We start from the raw sequence: 21,282 nt of genomic DNA on the forward strand, positions 1-21,282 counted from the left end.
GGTCTCCTGCCCTTTTGTTTTTGGTCTTCTGGACCAAATGATCCAAGATCCACGGGTAAGGAATGCTCTGGGATGATCCCATGGGATCATCCATGCTCTGCCTGCCTCTTTGTTCCTGTAAATCCCACCATTCTTCCCACAATCCATGAATTTTTAGGTCTCCTGCCATAATTTTGGACCAAAAGCTGCTGCCCTATATCCAAAATCTGAGATCTGTGGGTAAGGAACACTCTGGATAATCCCATGGGATCATCCATGCCTCCCTTTGTTCCTGTAAATCCCATCATTCTTCCCATGGGATCATCCATGCCTCCCTTTGTTCCTTTAAATCCCATCATTCTTCCCACAATTCATGAAGTTTTAGGTCTCCTGCCCTTTTGTTTTTGGTCTTCTGGACCAAAAAGATCCAAGATCCACGGGTAAGGAATGCTCTGGGATGATCCCATGGGATCATCCATGCTCTGCCTGCCTCCTTATTCCTTTAAATCCCATCATTCTTCCCACAATCCATGAAGTTTTAGATCTCCTGCCCTTTTGTTTTTGGTCTTCTGGACCAAAAGCTGCTGCCCTATATCCAAAATCCAGGATCTATGGGTAACGAATGCTCTGGGATGATCCCATGGGATCATCAATGCCTCCCTTTGTTCCTTTAAATCCCATCATTCTTCCCACAATTCATGAAGTTTTAGGTCTCCTGCCCTTTTGTTTTTGGTCTTCTGGACCAAATGATCCAAGATCCACGGGTAAGGAATGCTCTGGGATGATCCCATGGGATCATCCATGCTCTGCCTGCCTCTATTTGTTCCTTTAAATCCCGTGATTCTTCCCACAATCCATGAATTTTTAGGTTTCCTGCCTTTTTTTTTTTGTTTTGTTCTCTGGACCAAAAGTTGCTGCCCTATATCCAAAATCCATGTTGGAGCAACATTCCTTTCCTTCCATGGAAAAAAAAAAATCTGGAAGATTCCATAAAATCCCCTTTGCACAGTTTTCCCTGGAGCCTTTTTTCCTGACAGGAATTATCCAAGGAATTCCTGCAGTGTCCCCAAGCCTCTGGGTGTGTTTGTGGTGCCTCTTGTCACCAAATGGATTTGGAGGAAAACCCTGGAGCTCTGTTTTGATGGATTTTGGTTCCTCTGGAATCAAGGCAAACAACAGGAAGGAATGATCCCCAAATCCCACAAAAAGTGGCTTGGGAACAGCCAGCACCTCTCCAGCCACTCACCATTCCCAAAAATCCAGCCCTATTTGCAGGCTTTGAGTTTTTTCCCCCTCTCTTTTTTCTCCTCCCTCTTTTTTCCCATCCCTCTCTTTTTTTCCCCTCCCTCTTTTTTTTTTCTTCCTCTTTTTTTCCCCCCTCTCTTTTTTTTCTCCCTCTCTCTCTTTTTTTCTCCCTCTCTCTCTTTTTTTTCTCCCTCTCTTTTTCTCCCCTCCCTTTTTCCCCATTTCTCCCCTTTCCTTCCCCCATCTCCCTTTCCCATCCAGCTCCTTTTTGAACCCCAGGACTTTTGGAGCCCCCTGACTTGTCTCTTTCCCCCTGGAATGCCCTTTTGGAATGCCACGAGGTGAAACCTGCTGCTTTGTGCTTCCCATCCCAGTTTATCCCTTGGAAAAAGCTCTACCACCAGTACCTGAAGAGGGAGGACTCAGCCCTGCAGAGAGTTGAGCAGATCCTGCAGGAATTTTCCATAACCAAGGAGCAGCAGGGATGTGTGCTGGGGCTGGTCAGGTGAGTCCAGTTTGCACCTGCACATCCTCAGATTTTCCTGGCTTTGGCATTTCTTCTGTTGGATCCTGGGAATTGCCAGCTTTGTTTTCTAAACAGGTGAGAGATGTGCAGGAAAATGGGGAGGAGAAGTGATTTTAATGGGGGAAAAAACACTAAAAAGAGGTACAAAACTTTTCCTTGCTCTGTTTGGACACAAGATCATGGAATCATGGAATTATTTAGGTTGGAAAAGACCTCTAAGGCATGGAGTTCAACCATTCCCAGCACTGCCAAGGCCACCCGTGTCCCCAAGTGCCACATCCACAGGTGCTGGAACCTGAAATACAAAGAACTCTCAGAACTTTGGGCCTGTAAGCCAAAGCTTAGAATTAAACACAAGATTTAATCTGAGACCTTAGAGGAATCTTCCAAACTTAAGTGTTACAAGCAAGAATGTGGATTTATAATTCAAAGCACAGACACGTTAAGCTAAGTGAAGGAAAGTTTAGAGCTTTAAGATATAGAAAAAATAAAGTAGCTACAAAAGTAAACAAAAAAAAAATAGAATGCAGTATTGTAAGTTTTTGTGTCATAACATGATTGGCTAGAAAACTTACACTGAAACATAAGTCCTTTAGACAAAATATTTAAGGATTGGGTCAAAAACATAAATATCCTTATTAGCAGTGTTTTATTAATCAATAGCTCCTTAAAAAAATCTTAAAACTAGGGGTCTTGTGACCTTCTAAGCCACACCATAACAATGAGAGCTGAACTCACCCTTCCCACCTGCACAAAAAAATAAGAGGAATGAACGACATCATCAAAAGGAACTCAAAAATCCCATCTCAAATTCCTTCCAAAATTCCCCACAAATGAATTATCGCACGCAGGGCTCTGAAATACCCCTAGAAATGGGGACTCCACCCTTGCTCTGGGCAGCTGTGCCAGGGCTGGACAAACGTTTCCATGAAGGAGTTTTCCCTAAAATCCAAGGGGCTGGAATTCCTGTCCTGCTTGCCTGATGAGAATCCGTAGAGACCATGATTCCATGATTCTATTTCCAGTGGATTTTCCTCTTTTCCCCATTCCTGGCAAGCAATTTTCCTGGATCTGCACTGATTTATCCCCCACAGCTCCCAGCAAACCCAATCCCAAGACAAATCCTTGATAGCCACGAGTGCTTTGCTCTCATCCCTGTAGTTCAGAGGGGAATTCTGTGTGCTGGAATTGGGTTTGGAGCAAGGTGGATCCAGCTTCTAGAATCATGGAGTGGTTTGGATTGGAAGGAACCTTAAAATCATCCAGTTCCACCTCCTGGGCATGGAATTCCACTAAAGGAGACTTGGAGACAGCCAGAAGGAACTTCCAGGCTGAGGGCTGGATGCAGGAATTTATCCCAGCTCTTCTGGGTCACTGGGACACAAAAGTGTCCACTTGGACACTTTTTTTTTTTTTTTTGTCCAAGTGGCTCCTGGCACAGGAATGGGCTGGAAATCCAAGTTCCAGCTGCTCAAATTCCATGGGAAAACACTGCAGGGATTAATGAAAGCTTCTGCAGCAACACTGGGGATGCTTTGGAGGTAGCATAGTAAATTCCTCCTAGTAAAAGGAGGAATTGAGTATGGTTCCTATTAATATGGGTGTGTTCAGGTGGAGAGATTTAAAAATAATTATTATTGGGACATCAGCGTGTTCATGTGTAGAGAAGATTTTAAAATTATTATTATTGGGACATCAGTGTGTTCAGGTGAAGAGATTTAAAAATAATTATTATTGAGACATGAGTGTGTTCAGGTGGAGAGAAGATTTAAAAATAATTATTATTGGGACATCATTGTGTTTAGGTGAAGAGAAGATTTTAAAATTATTATTGGGACATCAGCATGTTCATGTGGAGAGAAGATTTTAAAGTTATTATTATTGGGATATCAGCGTGTTCATGTGAAGAGAAGATTTAAAAATAATTATTATTGAGAGATGAGTGTGTTAAGGTAAAGAGAAGATTTAAGAATAATTGCTATTGAGACATCTCTGTGTTCAGATGAAGAGAAGATTTAAAACTAGAGTATAATTATTATTGAGACATCAGTGTGTTCAGGTGAAGAGAAGATTTGGCAATGCATGCATGGTTTGGTTGCTAGACCTAAACACTCTTTTCTTTCCTGCCTTTTTTCACAAAATGCAGAATCACAGAAAGGTTTGTATTGGAAGAGACCTTAAAGATCCCTCAGTTCCAGCTCTCCTGCCATGAGCAGGGACATCTCCCTCTAGAACAGGTTGCTCAGCACTGCCTGAGGCAAAAACCTCAGATTCCCATATTGTGATGTGATCTGGAATAGTGGGGTATCACCAAGCACCTCAAAATATTAATCAGCAGTTAAGGCTCAGCTGTTTCCACTGCACTGTTTGTTTTTTACTTCCTGGGGTACACACAGTGAAGCAAAAGCTTGTAAAAAGTGTTGGCAAGTGTAGTGGTTTTGGTTTGTTAATTTAAGATTTTTTTTAAAGATTTTTTTGGTTAAAGCATTAAAGAGTGTGGTGGGTTTTGGTGTTGGTTAATTATTAATGTATTTATTTTTTGTTGTGAGATAGGATTAGGAGAAAGGTAAAGTAGGTTTAAAATTTTATAAAGGGTATAAGGAAAATTTTATTAATAGTTTCCAGGTTTCTCTTTTAACATGTGTTTTTCACAGAAGCATGTCCATTTTTTTAATGGTTGGAAGCTTTGTATCGCTTTTTAAAATGTCTGTCATGTAAAACTGTGACAGCAAGCATGATTGATTGTTTCCCCTGTGAGTGCAGAAGCCAAAACTGTGCTTGAAAAAGTATCTACAGACACATGAATATTTGAAAATTATCTAAAAGATGGGTATTTGGTAATTTACCCATATACAAAGTTAGGTGAACATTAATTTGTGTGCAATGCTCTTTGTCCAGAGGCAATCCCTACTGACAGTTATTAGCATTATTTTTGATTAGTCCAGCAAATCCCAAAGGCTCCGTGCTGCATTAATAATGAGCTGTGGGCATGAGCAGGATGTGCTGGGGAGGAGCCACAAATTCCTTGGAGAGTAAATCCCTCCTTATCCCTCCTGCACAGGTTGGTGTCATCCACAGGACCCAAGGTGGATCCCAGCGCGCTTCTCCAGGTTTTGGGAAGTCATCCCCTCTTCCCAAAGGCTCAAGTCTGTGTCCTCAGCAGATTCCCAGATTTACAGAGCAAGCCTGGGGTGAGTTTCACTCTTATTTCTGTTTTTTTAATAAATTCCTGTAGTGTCCCCAAGCCTCTGTGTGTGTTTGTGGTGCCTCTTATCACCAAATGGATTTGGAGGAAAACCCTGGAGCTCTGTTTTGATGGATTTTGGTTCCTCTGGCATCAAGGCAAACAACAGGAAGGAATGATCCCCAAATCCCACAAAAAGTGGCTTGGGAACAGCCAGCACCTCTCCAGTCACTCATCATTCCCCTGGGAACTGAGCGCAGACCACATTCCTGGGGAGATCCAGGCTTTCCTTCATGCCATTCCCATAAATTTCGATGGATAAGGCTGGACAGGATGCAAACATGGGATGTGCTCCTCCCTCCCTAAGGCATCCTAAAACTCTGCTTGTTTGAGGTCGCTCTGCCCTCCTGTGTGCCAGTCTCCTCCCTCTGTGGCATTATTTGGCATCATTTGGGCTGATAAGGATGCCTCAGGTTTAGCTTTTATATTTTTCAGTTTCTGTGTGTGGGTCTGGGCTTCACATTATGGGATGGCGAGCTCTGTGCACAGAGCAGGGAGACAAAACAATTCCTGCTCCAGCTGGGCACCAAGGACAAATGATCCAAAGCTCAGGCCCAGGAGCACAAACAGCGTGGGCTGGAGAGAGAAAAACAAGCAGGATGGGAGTGCCTGGGCTAAAGCTGGAATGGGACAATGAACTGCAAGGTGCAAATGGAGCAGAGCTGATCCCAGTGAGAGCCCCCGGGAGCGCTCGTGCATTTTGGGACCATTTTGGTTCCTCTTGGGTGCAGCCCTGGCTGGGCTCTGGTGCTGCCCAAGGTGGATCCATGCAGGAGATCCTTGGAATAAATCCCTGCTTTGTTCTTTAGCTCCATCTAATCTCTGTTCTAGCTCAGCCTTCTCAAGGCATCGATTTATGATTTAACAGCTCCTCACGGAATTTTTCCAGCTCCAAGCAGGATTTTCCTGGAAACTCCAAGCTTTTTTTTTTTTGTGTTTTCCTTGTCCTTTCCCAGCCAGAGAAGATGTGGGCGATCTTTGCTGTCATGGTGCTGTTCTCCGACGGCGTCGGTGACATCCAGAGGCTCCTGGAATGTTTCCGGAGCCCCCGCTCGCAGCTGGCCGTGCTGGAGGTCACCGAGGTGCTCCACTGCATGGCCACGCTGCTCCTGGCCATGAGGAACAAGAGCATTCCCATCTCCAACAGGTCAGGAGCTTCCCATTCCAGCCCTGCACGCTTCCCACCATCCTCAGGTTGTTCCAATCCGGCCTTGGATGTTCCAGGGATGAGGCAGCCCCAGCTGCTCTGGGAATTCCCAGTTCCCAAGATCCCATCCATCCCTGCCCTCTGGCAGTGGGAGCCATTCCCTGTGTCCTGTCCCTGCAGGCCTTGTCCCCAGTCCCTCTGCAGCTCTCCTGGAGCCCCTTTAGGGCCTGGAAGAGGCTCTGAGCTCTCTCCAACTTTGAGTTTTCAAATCCCTCCAAATCCCAGCAGGACAGGAGCATTCCCATCTCCAGCAGGTCAGGAGCTTCCCATTCCATCCCTGCACGCTTCCCACCATCCCCAGTTGCTCCAATCTGGCTCTGGATGTTTCCAGGGATGAGGCAGCTGCAGCTGCTCTGGGAATTCCTTCTCAATATCCCATCCCAAATCTTCCCTTTTTTCCAATCTGAAGCCATTCCCTGTGTCCTGTCCCTCTATCCTTTATCCCAAAGTTTTTCTCCTGGAGCCCCTTTAGGCCCTGGAAGAGGCTCTGAGCTGTCTCCAACTTTGAGTTTCAAATCCCTCCAATTCCCAGGGGATCTGGATCTCCAACGTGGCCTTGGACACTTCCAGGGATGAGGCAGCTACAGCTCCTCTAGGAATTCCATTCCAGTGCTTCCCCACCCTCCCAGCCAGGAATTCCTTCCCACTTTCCCATCTATCCCATACCTCTGGCATTCCCCCTTATCCCTTATGTCACTCCTTTCAGGATACAATATTCAAAAAACTCCCAATTTTTCCCAAAATGAAAGCAGGATTTAAAGAATCTTCCTGCTCAGCTCCTATAATTTAATGTTTTTATTACCTCCCCAAATTGGATTTGTTTTACTTCATTCCAAGTCCTAGGAGCTCCTTCCCTCATGATCCTTTTGGTCCCAAAAAAAAAAAAAAATAAAGGGATCTGAGCAAAGATTCCTTGAGATTCTTTCAGGATTGCAGTGAGGATAAGGATGAAGGACACAGGGAAATCCTTCTTGGGAGAAAATTGGGAAGGAACTGGAGTGGAAAATGAAAATATCCAGGAATTAGATGGCTCTGGAAGCTGTGAGTTCTAAGGCACTGTAGGACAGGGAAAGATTCATCCTGAGGGAAACTGGGATGGTTTGGAATGTTAATGATTGATTAATTGCTGGATAAACTCATTAACCTGCAGGAAATGTGGCAGGATGGCCCTGGCCAGCAACGAGAGCTGTGATCCAGGTCAAAATCCAGGGATTTTAGAATTTCCATCTCCCTGGACAACCCAGACCAGAAAAAGTGGGAATTCCTCCTGGGAATAAGGAGGAAATGTGTCATGGAGGAATTGCCTGATTGCTGTTTGCAGTAATTAATGAGTCTGAGGGTCCAAATCGTGATGAGAGACACAAAATCTGTCCTGGAGGGGTGGAAGAAAGCAACAAAACTGCCCTAAAAGAGGGAAAACCACGGTGGGAAAACCCTGCTGGAGAATCCAGGTTAATTTTAAACCAGTTGTTGTCAACACAGTTAAACCCAAAGCAGTGAAAAACCACCAAGAATTGTTATCAGAGTTAAAAACCTCCCCTAAAACCATTCTAAACCAAAAACTGCTTCACTGTAAAAGCCCAAAGCAGCCCCAAATTCCCTCTCAGCTCCCCAGCCCCAGCTCTGGTGTTAATTGTGGCTCAGGAGAGCAGAATTATCCCCTGGACTCTGATCCCAGGTCATGTTTGCATGGAAAAAAACCTGGCAGGGCTGAGGGGGAGGCCACACTCAGACTTGACCCCACAGTGCCTTTGCTGTCGCTTTTCAAGGCAGAATAAATTTAAAGAACATTTTAAATTATTCATCATTTCCTGCAGAGCTTGAGGCTTTTTTTTTTTTTAATTATCCAAGATATTGGTGGTGTTTAAGTGGCTACAGAAGTTTAATTTGTTATTGATGATTTCTCAGTGGTAATTCCTGTCTTATCCTTTTTTTTTAAGGATTCACTACAATATTTTCTACTGTTTGTATCTGATGGAAAATGCCTCTGGAATTGTGCAGCCTCTGGAAGAGAGAAGAGTGAATTTGTGTTCCAGGTGATCCAAGCAGTGCCCTGAGGGAATGCTGAGCATTCCATGGAGTGGGGAGCACATGGGGAGAAAGGGAATGGGATAAATTCATCCATCACTGAGGTCTAACGAAGATAAAACTGGTTTTAATGAGCTTAAGATGCCAAATTCATTCTTAAAGCACAGAATGGTCCCTTAAAAAGATATTTTCCTTTGTTGGTGTGTGATGTTTTCCTATATTCCCTAAAGAATCTTTCCCAGGATTTTTTTTTTTATTTATTTTATCTCCAGTATTTTTTTATTCCATGCTTTTCTCCTTTTCCCAATAACCAAGATGGGATGGGATCAATCAATCCCTGGCTTCCCTGTTAATTTCTTTTATGTAGGAGGATTCATTTTAGGGATTTTTAAAGGATTCATTCCTTTCCCACTTGTTGATTGGAATTTTTTTCCCTGTTTTTAGTGGATGGGCTGATGTCAAACTGACCCATGAACAGCAGAGGATTTTGAGTCACAAAATTGAGCCTGGCCAAACAGTGAAAATAATGGCGTTTGCAGGTAAGAGCCCAAAATGTTGGAAAAATGTCTGGACAGTTCCCAATCTGCTCCTTCTCTCCCTGATCCCTCTGTCTGAAGGATTGTGAGATCCCAAGGGGATCAATTTGTGCCTCTGGGATAACAAATTTAAGGGAAAATCTGCCAAAAAATGGAGGCAGAATAAAAACAGGGGAGAGAGGAGTGGGAAAATGTGGATCAGCCCTACAGATCCCAAATTTGGGGAAGGAGGAGGAGGAGATGGTCCAGGTGCTGGAGTTGAGATTTCCCTGGAACCCCTGGAGGAGCAGTTCCTGAAGAACTGACTCCATGGAAAAGGGAGCTGTTCCCAAAGGACTGACCCCATGGAAAAGGGAGCTGTTCCCAAAGGACTGACCCCATGGAAAAGGGAGCAATTCCTGAAGGATTGACCCCATGGAAAAGGGATCCAGGCTGGAGCAGTTCCCAAAGGACTGACCCCATGGAAAAGGGAACAGTTCCTAAAGGACTGACCCCATGGAAAATGGAGCAGTTCCTGAAGGACTGACCCCATGGAAAAGGGATCCAGACTGGAGCAGTTCCCAAAGGACTGACCCCATGGAAAAGGGAGCTGTTCCCAAAGGAGTGACCCCATGGAAAAGGGAGCAGTTCCCAAAGGAGTGACCCCATGGAAAAGGGAGCAGTTCCTGAAGGGGTGACCCCATGGAAAATGGAGCAGTTCCTGAAGAATTGACCCCATGGAAAATGGAGCAGTTCCTGAAGGACTGACCCCATGGAAAATGGAGCAGTTCCTGAAGAATTGACCCCATGGAAAATGGAGCAGTTCCTAAAGGACTGACCCCATGGAAAAGGGATCCAGGCTGGAGCAGTCCCTGAAGGAGTGACCCCATGGAAAAGGGATCCAGGCTAGAACAGTTCCTAAAGGACTGACCCCATGGAAAAGGGAGCAGTTCCTGAAGAACTGACCCCATGGAAAAGGGATCCAGGCTGGAGCAGTTCCTGAAGGAGTGACCCCATGGAAAAGGGAGCAGTTCCCAAAGGACTGACCCCATGGAAAAGGGATCCACACTGAAGTAGGCATTTCCTAAAGCTGTGCCAGGGAAGGTTTAGGTTGGATATTGGGACAATTCCTCCATGCAAAGGCTTTTCCAGCCCTGGCACAGCTGGCCAGGTAGGGATGGAGTCCCCATTCCTGGAGGGATTTGAAAACCCTCTGGATGTGGCACTTGGGGATGTGGATACCCTGGAAGTGCTGGGAATGGTTGGGCTTGACCTTAAAGAGCTTTGCCAACCTAAATAATTCCCTGAGTGAAGTGGAATATTGGAGTTGGGACAGCAGGAAAAGGAGGTGTAAAAAAAAAAAAATTAATAAAATATATGGAATCATTAATTCCTGACCATGGATATTTTATGCCTTATTTTTATTTTATTCCTTCTTTTCCTCTCTTCTCCAGGCACGGGGAAAACCTCAACCTTGGTCAAGTACGCGGAGAAATTCTCAGAGCTGAAATTCCTTTACCTGGCTTTTAACAAAGCTGTGGCAGAGAAGGGGAAAAAGGTTTTTCCAAGGAATGTCACCTGCAAGACCTTCCACTCCTTGGCTTTTGGAAGCATTGGGAGACAGTGAGTGGGGAATTCCAACTCCTTTGTGGAAGCAGGGAAAGGATGAGGAAGGGGAAGTGGTTCTGAGGGAAACCTCCAGGATTTGAGGCAGCACAAAGAGTTGGGGGAAATTTGTCATTTATGGCTGCAGTTTCCAGGGATTTTAGCATCCATGGGAGCACCCCAAAGCCAAGGAGCTCCTCACAGGGAGGTGGATATTCACTGGGAGTGAGGTTTTCCCACTTCCCATTCCCACTGGAATGCTACAACTGCTCCAAGTGCTGCTTTTCCTGAGGAGCAATTCCTTTTCCAGAGGATCAATATCCTTATCCTGAGCTGTTCTCATGATCCAATTTCTGTTCAGTTCTGGCACATTTAAGCTGAGGGTAGGAAGGAAAATGAGCCATGACCTAGAAAAAGAGGGAAATCCCATTCCTTGCCTCTGCAAATTCTGGGGATGAGCTCAATTTTCCATCTCTAAAATGTATAAAATCAACACATTTGTGCTTCCACCAGGACAAATCTGTGCAGATTTAAAGACATTCCATTATTAGGATGAATTGGGATATAAAGCTGAGCTTTTTCCAGGGATAGTGCACCAAAAAAAAAAGGGATTTCTGTGTGTTTAAACTTTTTTTGTCTTTTTTTTTGTCTTTTTTGTCTTTTTTTTTTTTGTCTTTTCTGTACCTCTGGCACAGCTACAAAGAGAAAGGCAAGCTGAACTTCTCCAAGATGTCCGTTTATTCCATCAGCTTCCTCCTCCGGAACAGGGAGGGCCAATCCCTGTTTGTAAGAGGGAAAACAGTGTCCCAAACCTTGGAAAACTTCTTCTCCTCCTCAGATGAGGAGATCTGCGAGGAGCACGCGCCCGCGTGGTTCAAAAACACTCACGGACAGATGCAGCTCGTGAGCCGAGAGGAAAAGAGAGTGAGTTCTTGGGATGGAGCCTCTGGAATTTTCTGAGGTTGGATGGGGTTTGGAGAAGTCTGGGATAGTGGGAGATGTCCCTGCTCGTGGGTGGGGTGGCACTGGATGGGCTTGGAGGTTTCTTCCAAGCCAAAACATTCAGTGATTTTATAATAAAATAATTCATGTTCATCCTCCTTCCCAAAATGTTGATTGGTAGGGATCTTCTTCCCGTGTTGGGACTGGGGAAATTTGGTCTCGGGGAATCCTTCAGCCAGAGAAGAGGTTGGGGTAAATCCTGAGCTTTGGATGAAATCAGAGGCTGGAAGCAACATTCCAAAGGAATTGGGAGGAGGAATCAAAGATTGGAAGGAAGAATCAGAAGATTGGGAGGAAGAATCAAAGATTGGGAGGAGGAAAGTCAAAAAATTGGGAGGAGGAATCAAAAGATTGGGAGGAAAATCAAAAGTCTGGGAGGAGGAATCAAAGACTGGGAAGAGGAACCAAAGGATTGGGAGGAAGATGATGTTTGGGAAAAAAGGGATAATCTCTGTTTTCCCTAAAAAATACTTCCAGCCAATCTCCTCACCAAATCCTTGTGGATCTGAGGAGCTGCTTGGGATGGGAAGAAAGGAACTGGGGCTTTTTGGGAATGGCTTCCTATTGCCAGAGGGCAGGGATGGATGGGATCTTGGGAATTGGGAATTCCTGTCTGGGCTGGAATTGCCAGAGCAGCTGGGGCTGCCCCTGCATCCCTGGAATGTCCAAGGCCAGGTTGGATCACCCTGGGATGGAGGAAAATGTCCCTGCCCATGGATGGGATGGGCTTTGAGGCCCTTTCCAGCCCAAACCATTCCATAATTTCATTTTTATTCCATTATTTTATCCCAATCCTCCTGTTTTCCCATTTTAGATCAACGTGGAAGAGGCCAAAGAGATTTGGCACAACATGAAGAAGCTGGATGGAGATGCACAGAAGAAATACAAGATGACTTGTGATGGTGAAAGAGATGGAAAATCCCTTGGGAAAAAGGGATTTAATGGTGGAAAAATCAGTGGATTTATTATTCCTGCTTTTGGCTGAGCATCCAGGAGAAAATCCCTTTTTTTTCCTGCTGCTGGCTCATCAGGGAATATCCCTCTGGCTCAATTTTTCATTTTATGTGTATTTATAAAATACATAAAATGAATTTGTGCTCCCACTAGGATAAAAATGTGCAGATTTTAAGGATATTCCCACTTTTTAGTGGCTTCAAATCAGGCCCAAAGTTGGAAGCTGCTTCCAGCACATCCTTTCCTCTGGATAGTGCTGGCAATAACTGGGAAAAACCTTTTTCCTGGAATTTTTGGTGGGCATGAAGAAGCTTGAAATCATCAAATTTGGGCTGCCAAGGGAGACCAGAGATTTTTTGCAGCCCTTCCAAATGTGGAAATTCCAAGCAGGAAGCAAGGCCAGAAATGTCACCAGAAAAAAAAAAAAAAAAAAAAAAAAAAAAAAAAAAAAAAAAAAGGAAAAAGGGATTTGTTTTAAAGATCCTGGTAGATCTTCCCTGTCCTTGAAATTCCTGCTTTTTTCCCATCAGGATATTTGAAACTTTGGCAGCTCAGCAAGCCCCAGCTTTCGGGATACGATGCCATTTTTGTGGATGAAGCCCAGGATTGCACTCCAGGTGAGTTATTCCAGGAGCTGGAGCTCCAATCCCACTTCCAGAGAGGATTTCCATGTGCTCAGGAACGTGGTGGAAGTATCTTCACCGAAATACTTGGAATTTAAACAAATTTTCCCCTCAGGTTTAATGTTTAAACCAAGCTTTCCTTGGGTTTGGAGCAAGTTCTTCCTTCATGATCCAGATTGTTTTCCTTGGGTTATGTGCAGGTTCTTCCAAATTTAGCTTTCCCTTGGGTTTGGAGCAGGTTCTTCCTTCATTATCCAATTTATTTTTTTTCCCCACAGCCATTGTGGATATTGTGCAATCCCAGAAATGTGGGAAAATCCTGGTGGGAGACCCTCACCAGCAGAAATTCTTCCCTCATCATCCAAACTGAGCTTTTCCTTGGGTTTGGAGCAGGTTTTTCCCTCATGATCCCAACTGAGTTTTCCTTGAGTTTGGAGCAGGTTCTTCCAAATTGAGCTTTCCTTGGGTTTTGTGCAGGTTCTTCCAAACTGAGCTTTTCCTTGGGTTTGGAGCAGGTTCTTCCCTCATGATCCAATTTTTTTTTTCCCCACAGCCATCGTGGATATTGTGCAATCCCAAAAATGTGGGAAAATCCTGGTGGGAGACCCTCACCAGCAGAAGTTCTTCCCTCATCATCCAAACTAAGCTTTTCCTTGAGTTTGGAACAAGTTTTTCCCTCATGATCCCAACTGAGCTTTTCCTTGGGTTATGTGCAGGTTCTTCCAAATTGAGCTTTCCCTTGGGTTTGGAGCAAGTTCTTCCCTCATGATCCCATTTTTTTTTTCCCCCACAGCCATCGTGGATATTGTGCAATCCCAAAAATGTGGGAAAATCTTGCTGGGAGACCCTCACCAGCAGAAGTTCTTCCCTCATCATCCAAACTGAGCTTTCCCTTGAGTTTGGAGCAGGTTTTTCCCTCATGATCCCAACTGAGTTTTCCTTGAGTTTGGAGCAGGTTCTTCCAAATTGAGCTTTCCTTGGGTTTTGTGCAGGTTCTTCCAAACTGAGCTTTTCCTTGGGTTTGGAGCAGGTTCTTCCCTCATGATCCAATTTTTTTTTTCCCCACAGCCATCGTGGATATTGTGCAATCCCAAAAATGTGGGAAAATCCTGGTGGGAGACCCTCACCAGCAGAAGTTCTTCCCTCATCATCCAAACTAAGCTTTTCCTTGAGTTTGGAACAAGTTTTTCCCTCATGATCCCAACTGAGCTTTTCCTTGGGTTATGTGCAGGTTCTTCCAAATTGAGCTTTCCCTTGGGTTTGGAGCAAGTTCTTCCCTCATGATCCAATTTTTTTTTTCCCCACAGCCATCGTGGATATTGTGCAATCCCAAAAATGTGGGAAAATCCTGGTGGGAGACCCTCACCAGCAGATCTACACCTTCCGAGGGGCCGTCAACACCCTCTACTTGGTGCCTCACACCCACGTGTACTACCTGACCCAGGTAAGAGCAGCATTTTCCATGGATAAATCCCAAATCCATGGAAAACTTGGCACTGTGGAGGGTTTGCTTTTCCCTGGATTGCTGGGGAATCTGGCCGCTGTGAGGCTTTAGTGGAGGGATCCCATCCTGTTGATGGAAAAGTGGGAGTTGGGATTGAGGCCTTGTTGCAGGGAGATTCCTCTTCTTTGAGGGGATCACATCTGGAATGCTGGATCCAGCTGTGGGATCCAACTGACCTGGAGCTGCTGGGAAAGCTGGGAATGTTCCCCTGGAGAAGGGAAGGATCCAGGTAGAGCTTCCAGCACATTCCAGGCTCTAAAGGGGCTCCAGGAGAGCTGCAGAGGGACTGGGGACAAGGCCTGCAGGGACAGGACACAGGGAATGGCTCCCACTGCCAGAGGGCAGGGATGGATGGGATCTTGGGAATTGGGAATTCCTGGCTGGGCTGGAATTGCCAGAGCAGCTGGGGCTGCCCCTGCATCCCTGGAATGTCCCAGGAAAGGCTGGAGCAGCCTGGGATGGTGGGATTGGAATGGGATGGGATTTGAGGTCCCTTCCCACCCAAACCATTCCGGGATTCTGGGATCAAGGAGGCTCAGAATCCATCCCGAGGGATTTTTATGGAAGTTGGGGATGGAAAAGGGAAGGGAGACCCTTCCTGGAGTCCTGAGCTTCCCAGTGAAGCCCCCGGATCCCAAAATTCCTTCCTGGAGCGGAGTCAGGGTGGGGCTGGATCCAATCCCAGGCTGGGAGAGCTGGGAATGGAGGGAATTCCCTGGGAAAGGGAGATTGGGGTGGGATTTTGGGAATTAGGAATTCCTGGCTGGGCTGGAATTGCCAGAGCAGCTGGGGCTGCCCCTGGATCCCTGGAATGTCCCAGGCCAGGCTGGACACTGGGATGGTGGGAGGTGTCCCTGCCCATGGCCAGGATTTCTGGGAGTATTTTGGAGAAATTTTGATGCTTTTTCTATGGAAATAAATTGTCCAGGAGGTTGGCAGGACTCAGATCATTTGTATTTAAGAATGAACGGGATTTCTAGGAATATTTTGGAGGGATCTTGGTGTTTTATCCAAGAGAAAAGTTCTCCAGAAGGTCTTAAGAACAACCAGGATTTCCGGGAGTATTTTAGAGAAATTTTGATGCTTTTTTAATGGGAAAAAATTGTCCAGAAGATCGCTGGGAATCCCACAATTCCATCTAGATAGAATTTTATCGATTCCAAGAATTCCTTCTCGTTTTCCTGCTGATCCCGGGGTTTTTCCAGAGTTTCCGCTTCGGCCCCGAGATCGCCTACGTGGGATCCACGATCCTGGATGTGTGCAAAGGGATCCGCAGTAAAACCCTGGTGGGAGGAAGCCAAAAGGGTGAGCTGGGAGTGGGAATTCCCGAGAGATTCCCAAAGAATTCCCCAGTCATACGGATTTAATAAGTAATTAAATAGGAAATCGTTAATTATTTCATTATATTAAATAATAACATTAATTTATTTGGGAATAATATAATATGATATAATGTAATATATTATGATATGGTATGATATAATATAATATAATATATAATATAATATAATATAATATAATATAATATAATATAATATAATATAATATAATATAATATAATATAATATAATATCTATAATATAATATATTATATATACTATATAATATATAATTATTATATTATATTACATTACACTATATTATATTACATATTATATTATATATATTATATTATATTATATTATATACATTTAATTTAGCAGTTATAATTGTAACTATAAATTATAAATATATTAATTAATTCTATTAATTATATAATAATATAATTATATTAATACATAATTATATAATTGCAATAACTATATAATCTCAACCTATATAATTATATTTTAATTGTATTAATATCTAATTATATAGGTTTAGATTGTATAATTTTTGCAATATTAATTATATTAATATATAATTATATAAGTTGTATAATTAATTATAAATATATTGATTATAAATTATAAATATATTAATTAATTCCATTGGGAAATAATTTATTTATTATAATAACCAATAATATTAATGGTAAATTTATAAATATATAAATGTAATTTATAATTTATAATAATATTATTTATAATATATAAATATTCATTTATAATTAACTGGGAATTCCTGCTGGGAATGGCTGTGGGTAACTGGGAATTCCTGCTGGGAATGGCTGTGGGTGACTGGGAATTCCTGCTGGGAATGACTGGGGATAACTGGGAATGGCTGTGGATAACTGGGAATGGCTGTGGGTGACTGGGAATTCCTGGCAGGAATGGCTGTGGGTAACTGGGAATGGCTGTGGATAACTGGGAATTCCTGGCAGGAATGGCTGTGGATAACTGGGAATTCCTGGCAGGAATGGCTGTGGGTAACTGGGAATGGCTGTGGATAACTGGGAATTCCTGCTGGGAATGACTGTGGATAACTGGGAATGGCTGTGGGTGACTGGGAATTCCTGTTGGGAATGGCTGTGGGTAACTGGGAATGGCTGCTGGGAATGGCTGTGGATAACTGGGAATGGCTGTGGGTGACTGGGAATGGCTGTGGGTGACTGGGAATTCCTGTTGGGAATGGCTATGGGTGACTGGGAATGGCTGTGGGTGACTGGGAATTCCTGCTGAGAATGGCTGTGGGTAACTGGGAATGGCTGTGGATAACTGGGAATGGCTGTGGATAACTGGGAATTCCTGGCAGGAATGGCTATGGGTAACTGGGAATTCCTGGCAGGAATGGCTGTGGGTAACTGGGAATGGCTGTGGATAACTGGGAATTCCTGGCAGGAATGGCTATGGGTAACTGGGAATTCCTGGCAGGAATGGCTGTGGATAACTGGGAATTTCTCCCTCAGGGGACGTGAGGGGAGGCCGTGAGGGGAAGGTGGCGCTGCTGTCCCGGAGCAACTGGAACGTGTTTGAGGACGCCGTGGAATTCTCTGGGAGAGACCCCCCGGCTAAAATCCACGTCATTGGGGTGAGGGCCATTGCACCCAGTCAAATCCCAAGGATTTAATTGGAATATTCCAGGAAAAAACAGGAATCTTTTGTGCCCAGGGTTGCCATTATTCCCCAACCCTTGCAGGCCTCATCCCATTTTGAGGCTTCTCCGTGCAGGCCTCAATCCATTTTTTAGGATAATTTGTCCCATTTTTATGAGGGATAAGGCTGAGAAAAAGGGATGGACAGCTGGAATAAAGAATTCCAAGGATTTCAAGGAATATTCCAGGAAAAAACAGGCGTTTTCAGGAAAAAGCAGGATTTTTTTTTTTGTTAGAGTTGTTACTCTCCAAGCCTTGCAGGCCTCATCTCATTTTTTTACGATAATTTATCCCATTTTTATCAGGGATGGGGCAGGAAAACAACAAAATTGGTGGAAATTGAAAAGGTTGGGAGCCTGATTTGGGGAATTTTAACAGGTTTGGACCTTGATCCTTGGGATATTTCAAATTTTCCACCTAAATTCCAAGTCAAGGAGGGATTGAAGTGCTCAGGACTGAAAATCTTCTGCAGTTTGGAATAAATTGAATTGATAAATACAAGAAATTTATTATTTTTATTTGGTGTTATATTAGTTTATTTTCATTTATTTTTGTTTATTTTCAGTTATTTTTTGTTTATTTTAGGTTATTTTTGTTTATTTTGTGGTTTGTTATTTTCTGTTTTGTTATTTTCTGTTTTGTTATTTTCTGTTATTTTATTTCAAACTATTTTATGTATTCTAGAAATAAATTTTATTTTTTGTAAATAAAAGAAATACATAAACATATAAAATATATATTAAATAATAATTTTTTTAAAAAAATTAAAATAATATCTAAAAATAACATTTGTTTTATAACTAAATGTTATTTATGTATTTTATAAATATATTTTTCTTCCTTTCAGGGATTGGAGAGATTTGGCCTGAGCAGAATTTATGACATTTGGAAGCTCAGCCTACCTGCAGACGTCAGGAAAAACTGTGAATATTCCCTTTTCCTTCTTTTCTCCAGGATTTTTTAGGTTTTGCTGGAAATCAAAACCCTTTTAATTATATCATAATAGTAAAATAATCTAAATTAATATATTATAATTATATATATTATATATTATGTCTTATAATTTAATCATTAACTCCATTTAATTTTATATTTCCTAATTAATTTTTTGGTTGAAACCTCATTTCTTAATGATTTTATCACGGGCTGGACAATTTTGGCTGCTTAATTCCAGAAATCCCAAAATTTGGGAATTTTTGTCAGGCATCTTTTCCCAGCCTTCCACAGTGATTCTATATTTTCAGTGTAAGTAAACCCAGAATTTGGGATATTTTTCCCAAAATTTTTCAAATTTTCAATCCATTTTCAATTTATTTTCAGCCTTCTCTGGATTGTTTTGGGTGTAAAGCTTCAGTTTTTAATTTTCCTTTAAAATATGGAATAAAATTCAGAATAAAATTCAAATAAAATTCAGGATTTCCTTTCAAAAACAGAATAAAATTCAGGTTAAAATTCAGGATTTCTTTTAAAATATGGAATAAAATTCAGGATTTCCTGTAAAATATAGGATAAAATTCAGGATTTCCTTTCAATAATAGAATAAAATTCAGGATCACATTCAGGTTAAAATTCAGGGTTTCCTTTAAAATATGGAATAAAATTCAGGTTAAAATTCAGGGTTTCCTTTAAAATATGGAATAAAATTCCAGATAAAAATTTGGGATTTCCTTTAAATTCAGGATCAAATTCAGGTTAAAAATTAAGGATCTCCTTTAAAATATGGGATAAAATTCAGGATTTCCTTTAAAGTATGGAATAAAATTTGGGATAAAATTTAGGATTTCCTTTAAAATAGAGAATAAAATTCAGGATAAAATTCAGGATTTCCTTTAAAATATGGAATAAAATTCAGGATAAAATTCAGGTTAAAATTCAGGGTTTCCCTTAAAATATGGAATAAAATTCCAGATAAAAATTTGGGATTTCCTTTAAATTCAGGATCAAATTCAGGTTAAAAATTAAGGATCTCCTTTAAAATATGGGATAAAATTCAGGATTTCCTTTAAAGTATGGAATAAAATATGGGATAAAATTTAGGATTTCCTTTAAAGTATGAAATAAAATTCGGGATAAAATTTAGGATTTCCTTTAAAATACAGAATAAAATTCAGGAAAAATTCATTATTTCCTTTAAAATACAGAATAAAATTCAGGATAAAATTCAGGATTTCCTTTCAATAATAGAATAAAATTCAGGATAAAATTCAGGATAAAATTCAGGATTTCCTTTCAAGAATAGAATAAAATTCAGGATAAAATTCAGGTTAAAATTCAGGATTTCCTTTAAAATTCAGGAAAAAATTCAGGATAAAATTCGGGATTTCCTTTCAAGAATAGAATAAAATTCAGGATAAAATTCAGGATTTCCTTTCAAGAATAGAATAAAATTCAGGATAAAATTCAGGTTAAAATTCAGGATTTCCTTTAAAATATGGAATAAAATTCAGGATAAAATTCAGGAAAAAATTCAGGATAAAATTCGAGATTTCCTTTAAAACACAGAATAAAATTCAGGAAAAAATTCAGGATAAAATTCAAGATTTCCTTTAAAATATGGAGTAAAATTCAGGATAAAACTCAGGATAAAAACCATCCCTTTAAAATCCAGCAGCACCAGATGAATTTTTCATGGAGGCAACAAAAGATTCCCCAACTTTCCACAAATATTTGATTCCATGAGTGTTATTCCCACTTTTTTTTTTTTTTGCGAGGTGAGCTCCTGGCAAAATTCCTTTGGCAGCAGGAAATCAATACAGGGATGGGAAAACCTTAATGAAACCTGGAATAAAAATTTAAAATGTATTGAATGAATCCATCCCCCCCCCACCCCCCTTGCCAGCAAACCTGGTGATTGAGGATTCCTTCATCAAAAAATGGGAAGAATCCGAGGGATTGGTGGGGCTGAAGGAATACGCGGCGCGCGTGGACGACAGAGAGCTGGAGGTGAAGATTTCCATCGTGGAGAAATACAGGGAGAGGATCCCGGGGCTGGTGACGAGGATCAAAGGGAGCCACGTGTCCCAGGAATCCCTGGCAGGTGAGCACTGGGATGGTTTTCCATCCTGGGCAAAGGCTCAGGCTGGGTTGGGTTGGGTTTTTTTTTTTTTAGGGAGAGCAGAGGTGGAATGGGAAGTTTTGGGGTTGGAATGTTTCTGCTCTGGAGGAGAGTTGGGAATGTTCCCCTGGAGAAGGGAAGGATCCAGGGAGAGCTTCCAGCACATTCCAGGCCCTAAAGGGGCTCCAGGAAAGCTGAAATTTGGGAAAGGCCTGCAGGGACAGGACACAGGGAATGGCTCCCACTGCCAGAGGGCAGGCATGGATGGGATCTTGGGAATTGGGAATTCCTGGCTGGGCTGGAATTGCCAGAGCAGCTGGGGCTGCCCCTGCATGCCTGGAATGTCCAAGGAAAGGCTGGAGCAGCCTGGGATGGTGGGATTGGAATGGGATGGGATTTGAGGTCCCTTCCCACCCAAACCATTCTGGGATTCTGGGATCAAGGAGGCTCAGAATCCATCCCGAGGGATTTTTATGGAAGTTGGGGATGGAAAAGGGAAGGGAGACCCTTCCTGGAGTCCTGAGCTTCCCAGTGAAGCCCCCGGATCCCAAAATTCCTTCCTGGAGCAGAGTCGGGGTGGGGCTGGATCCAATCCCAGGCTGGGAGAGCTGGGAATGGAGGGAATTCCCTGGGAAAGGGAGATTGGGGTGGGATGTTGGGAATTGGGAATTCCTGGCTGGGCTGGACTTGCCAGAGCAGCTGGGGCTGCCCCTGGATCCCTGGCAGTGATCCCAAGGCCAGGCTGGGCATTGGGATAGTGGAAAGTGGAGCCCTTCCCATTT

General features: G+C 42.7%; 1 protein-coding gene across 1 annotated transcript in view; it reads left to right on the top strand.

Moving 5' to 3' along the window:
• FBH1 (F-box DNA helicase 1) overlaps positions 1-21,282 on the top strand; it is a 32,675-nt gene that overhangs the window by 6,449 nt on the left and 4,944 nt on the right. The window contains 14 exon segments of the mRNA XM_053943562.1: positions 1,599-1,729; positions 4,812-4,941; positions 5,951-6,141; positions 8,142-8,237; positions 8,674-8,768; positions 10,199-10,367; positions 11,045-11,273; positions 12,166-12,253; positions 12,836-12,922; positions 14,236-14,372; positions 15,638-15,737; positions 17,260-17,381; positions 18,293-18,368; positions 20,285-20,482. Coding sequence (XP_053799537.1) covers positions 1,599-1,729; positions 4,812-4,941; positions 5,951-6,141; positions 8,142-8,237; positions 8,674-8,768; positions 10,199-10,367; positions 11,045-11,273; positions 12,166-12,253; positions 12,836-12,922; positions 14,236-14,372; positions 15,638-15,737; positions 17,260-17,381; positions 18,293-18,368; positions 20,285-20,482 — 1,849 coding nt within the window.

Source organism: Vidua chalybeata, chromosome 5, assembly GCF_026979565.1.
Source record: "Vidua chalybeata isolate OUT-0048 chromosome 5, bVidCha1 merged haplotype, whole genome shotgun sequence".
NCBI classification, from domain to species: domain Eukaryota; kingdom Metazoa; phylum Chordata; class Aves; order Passeriformes; family Viduidae; genus Vidua; species Vidua chalybeata.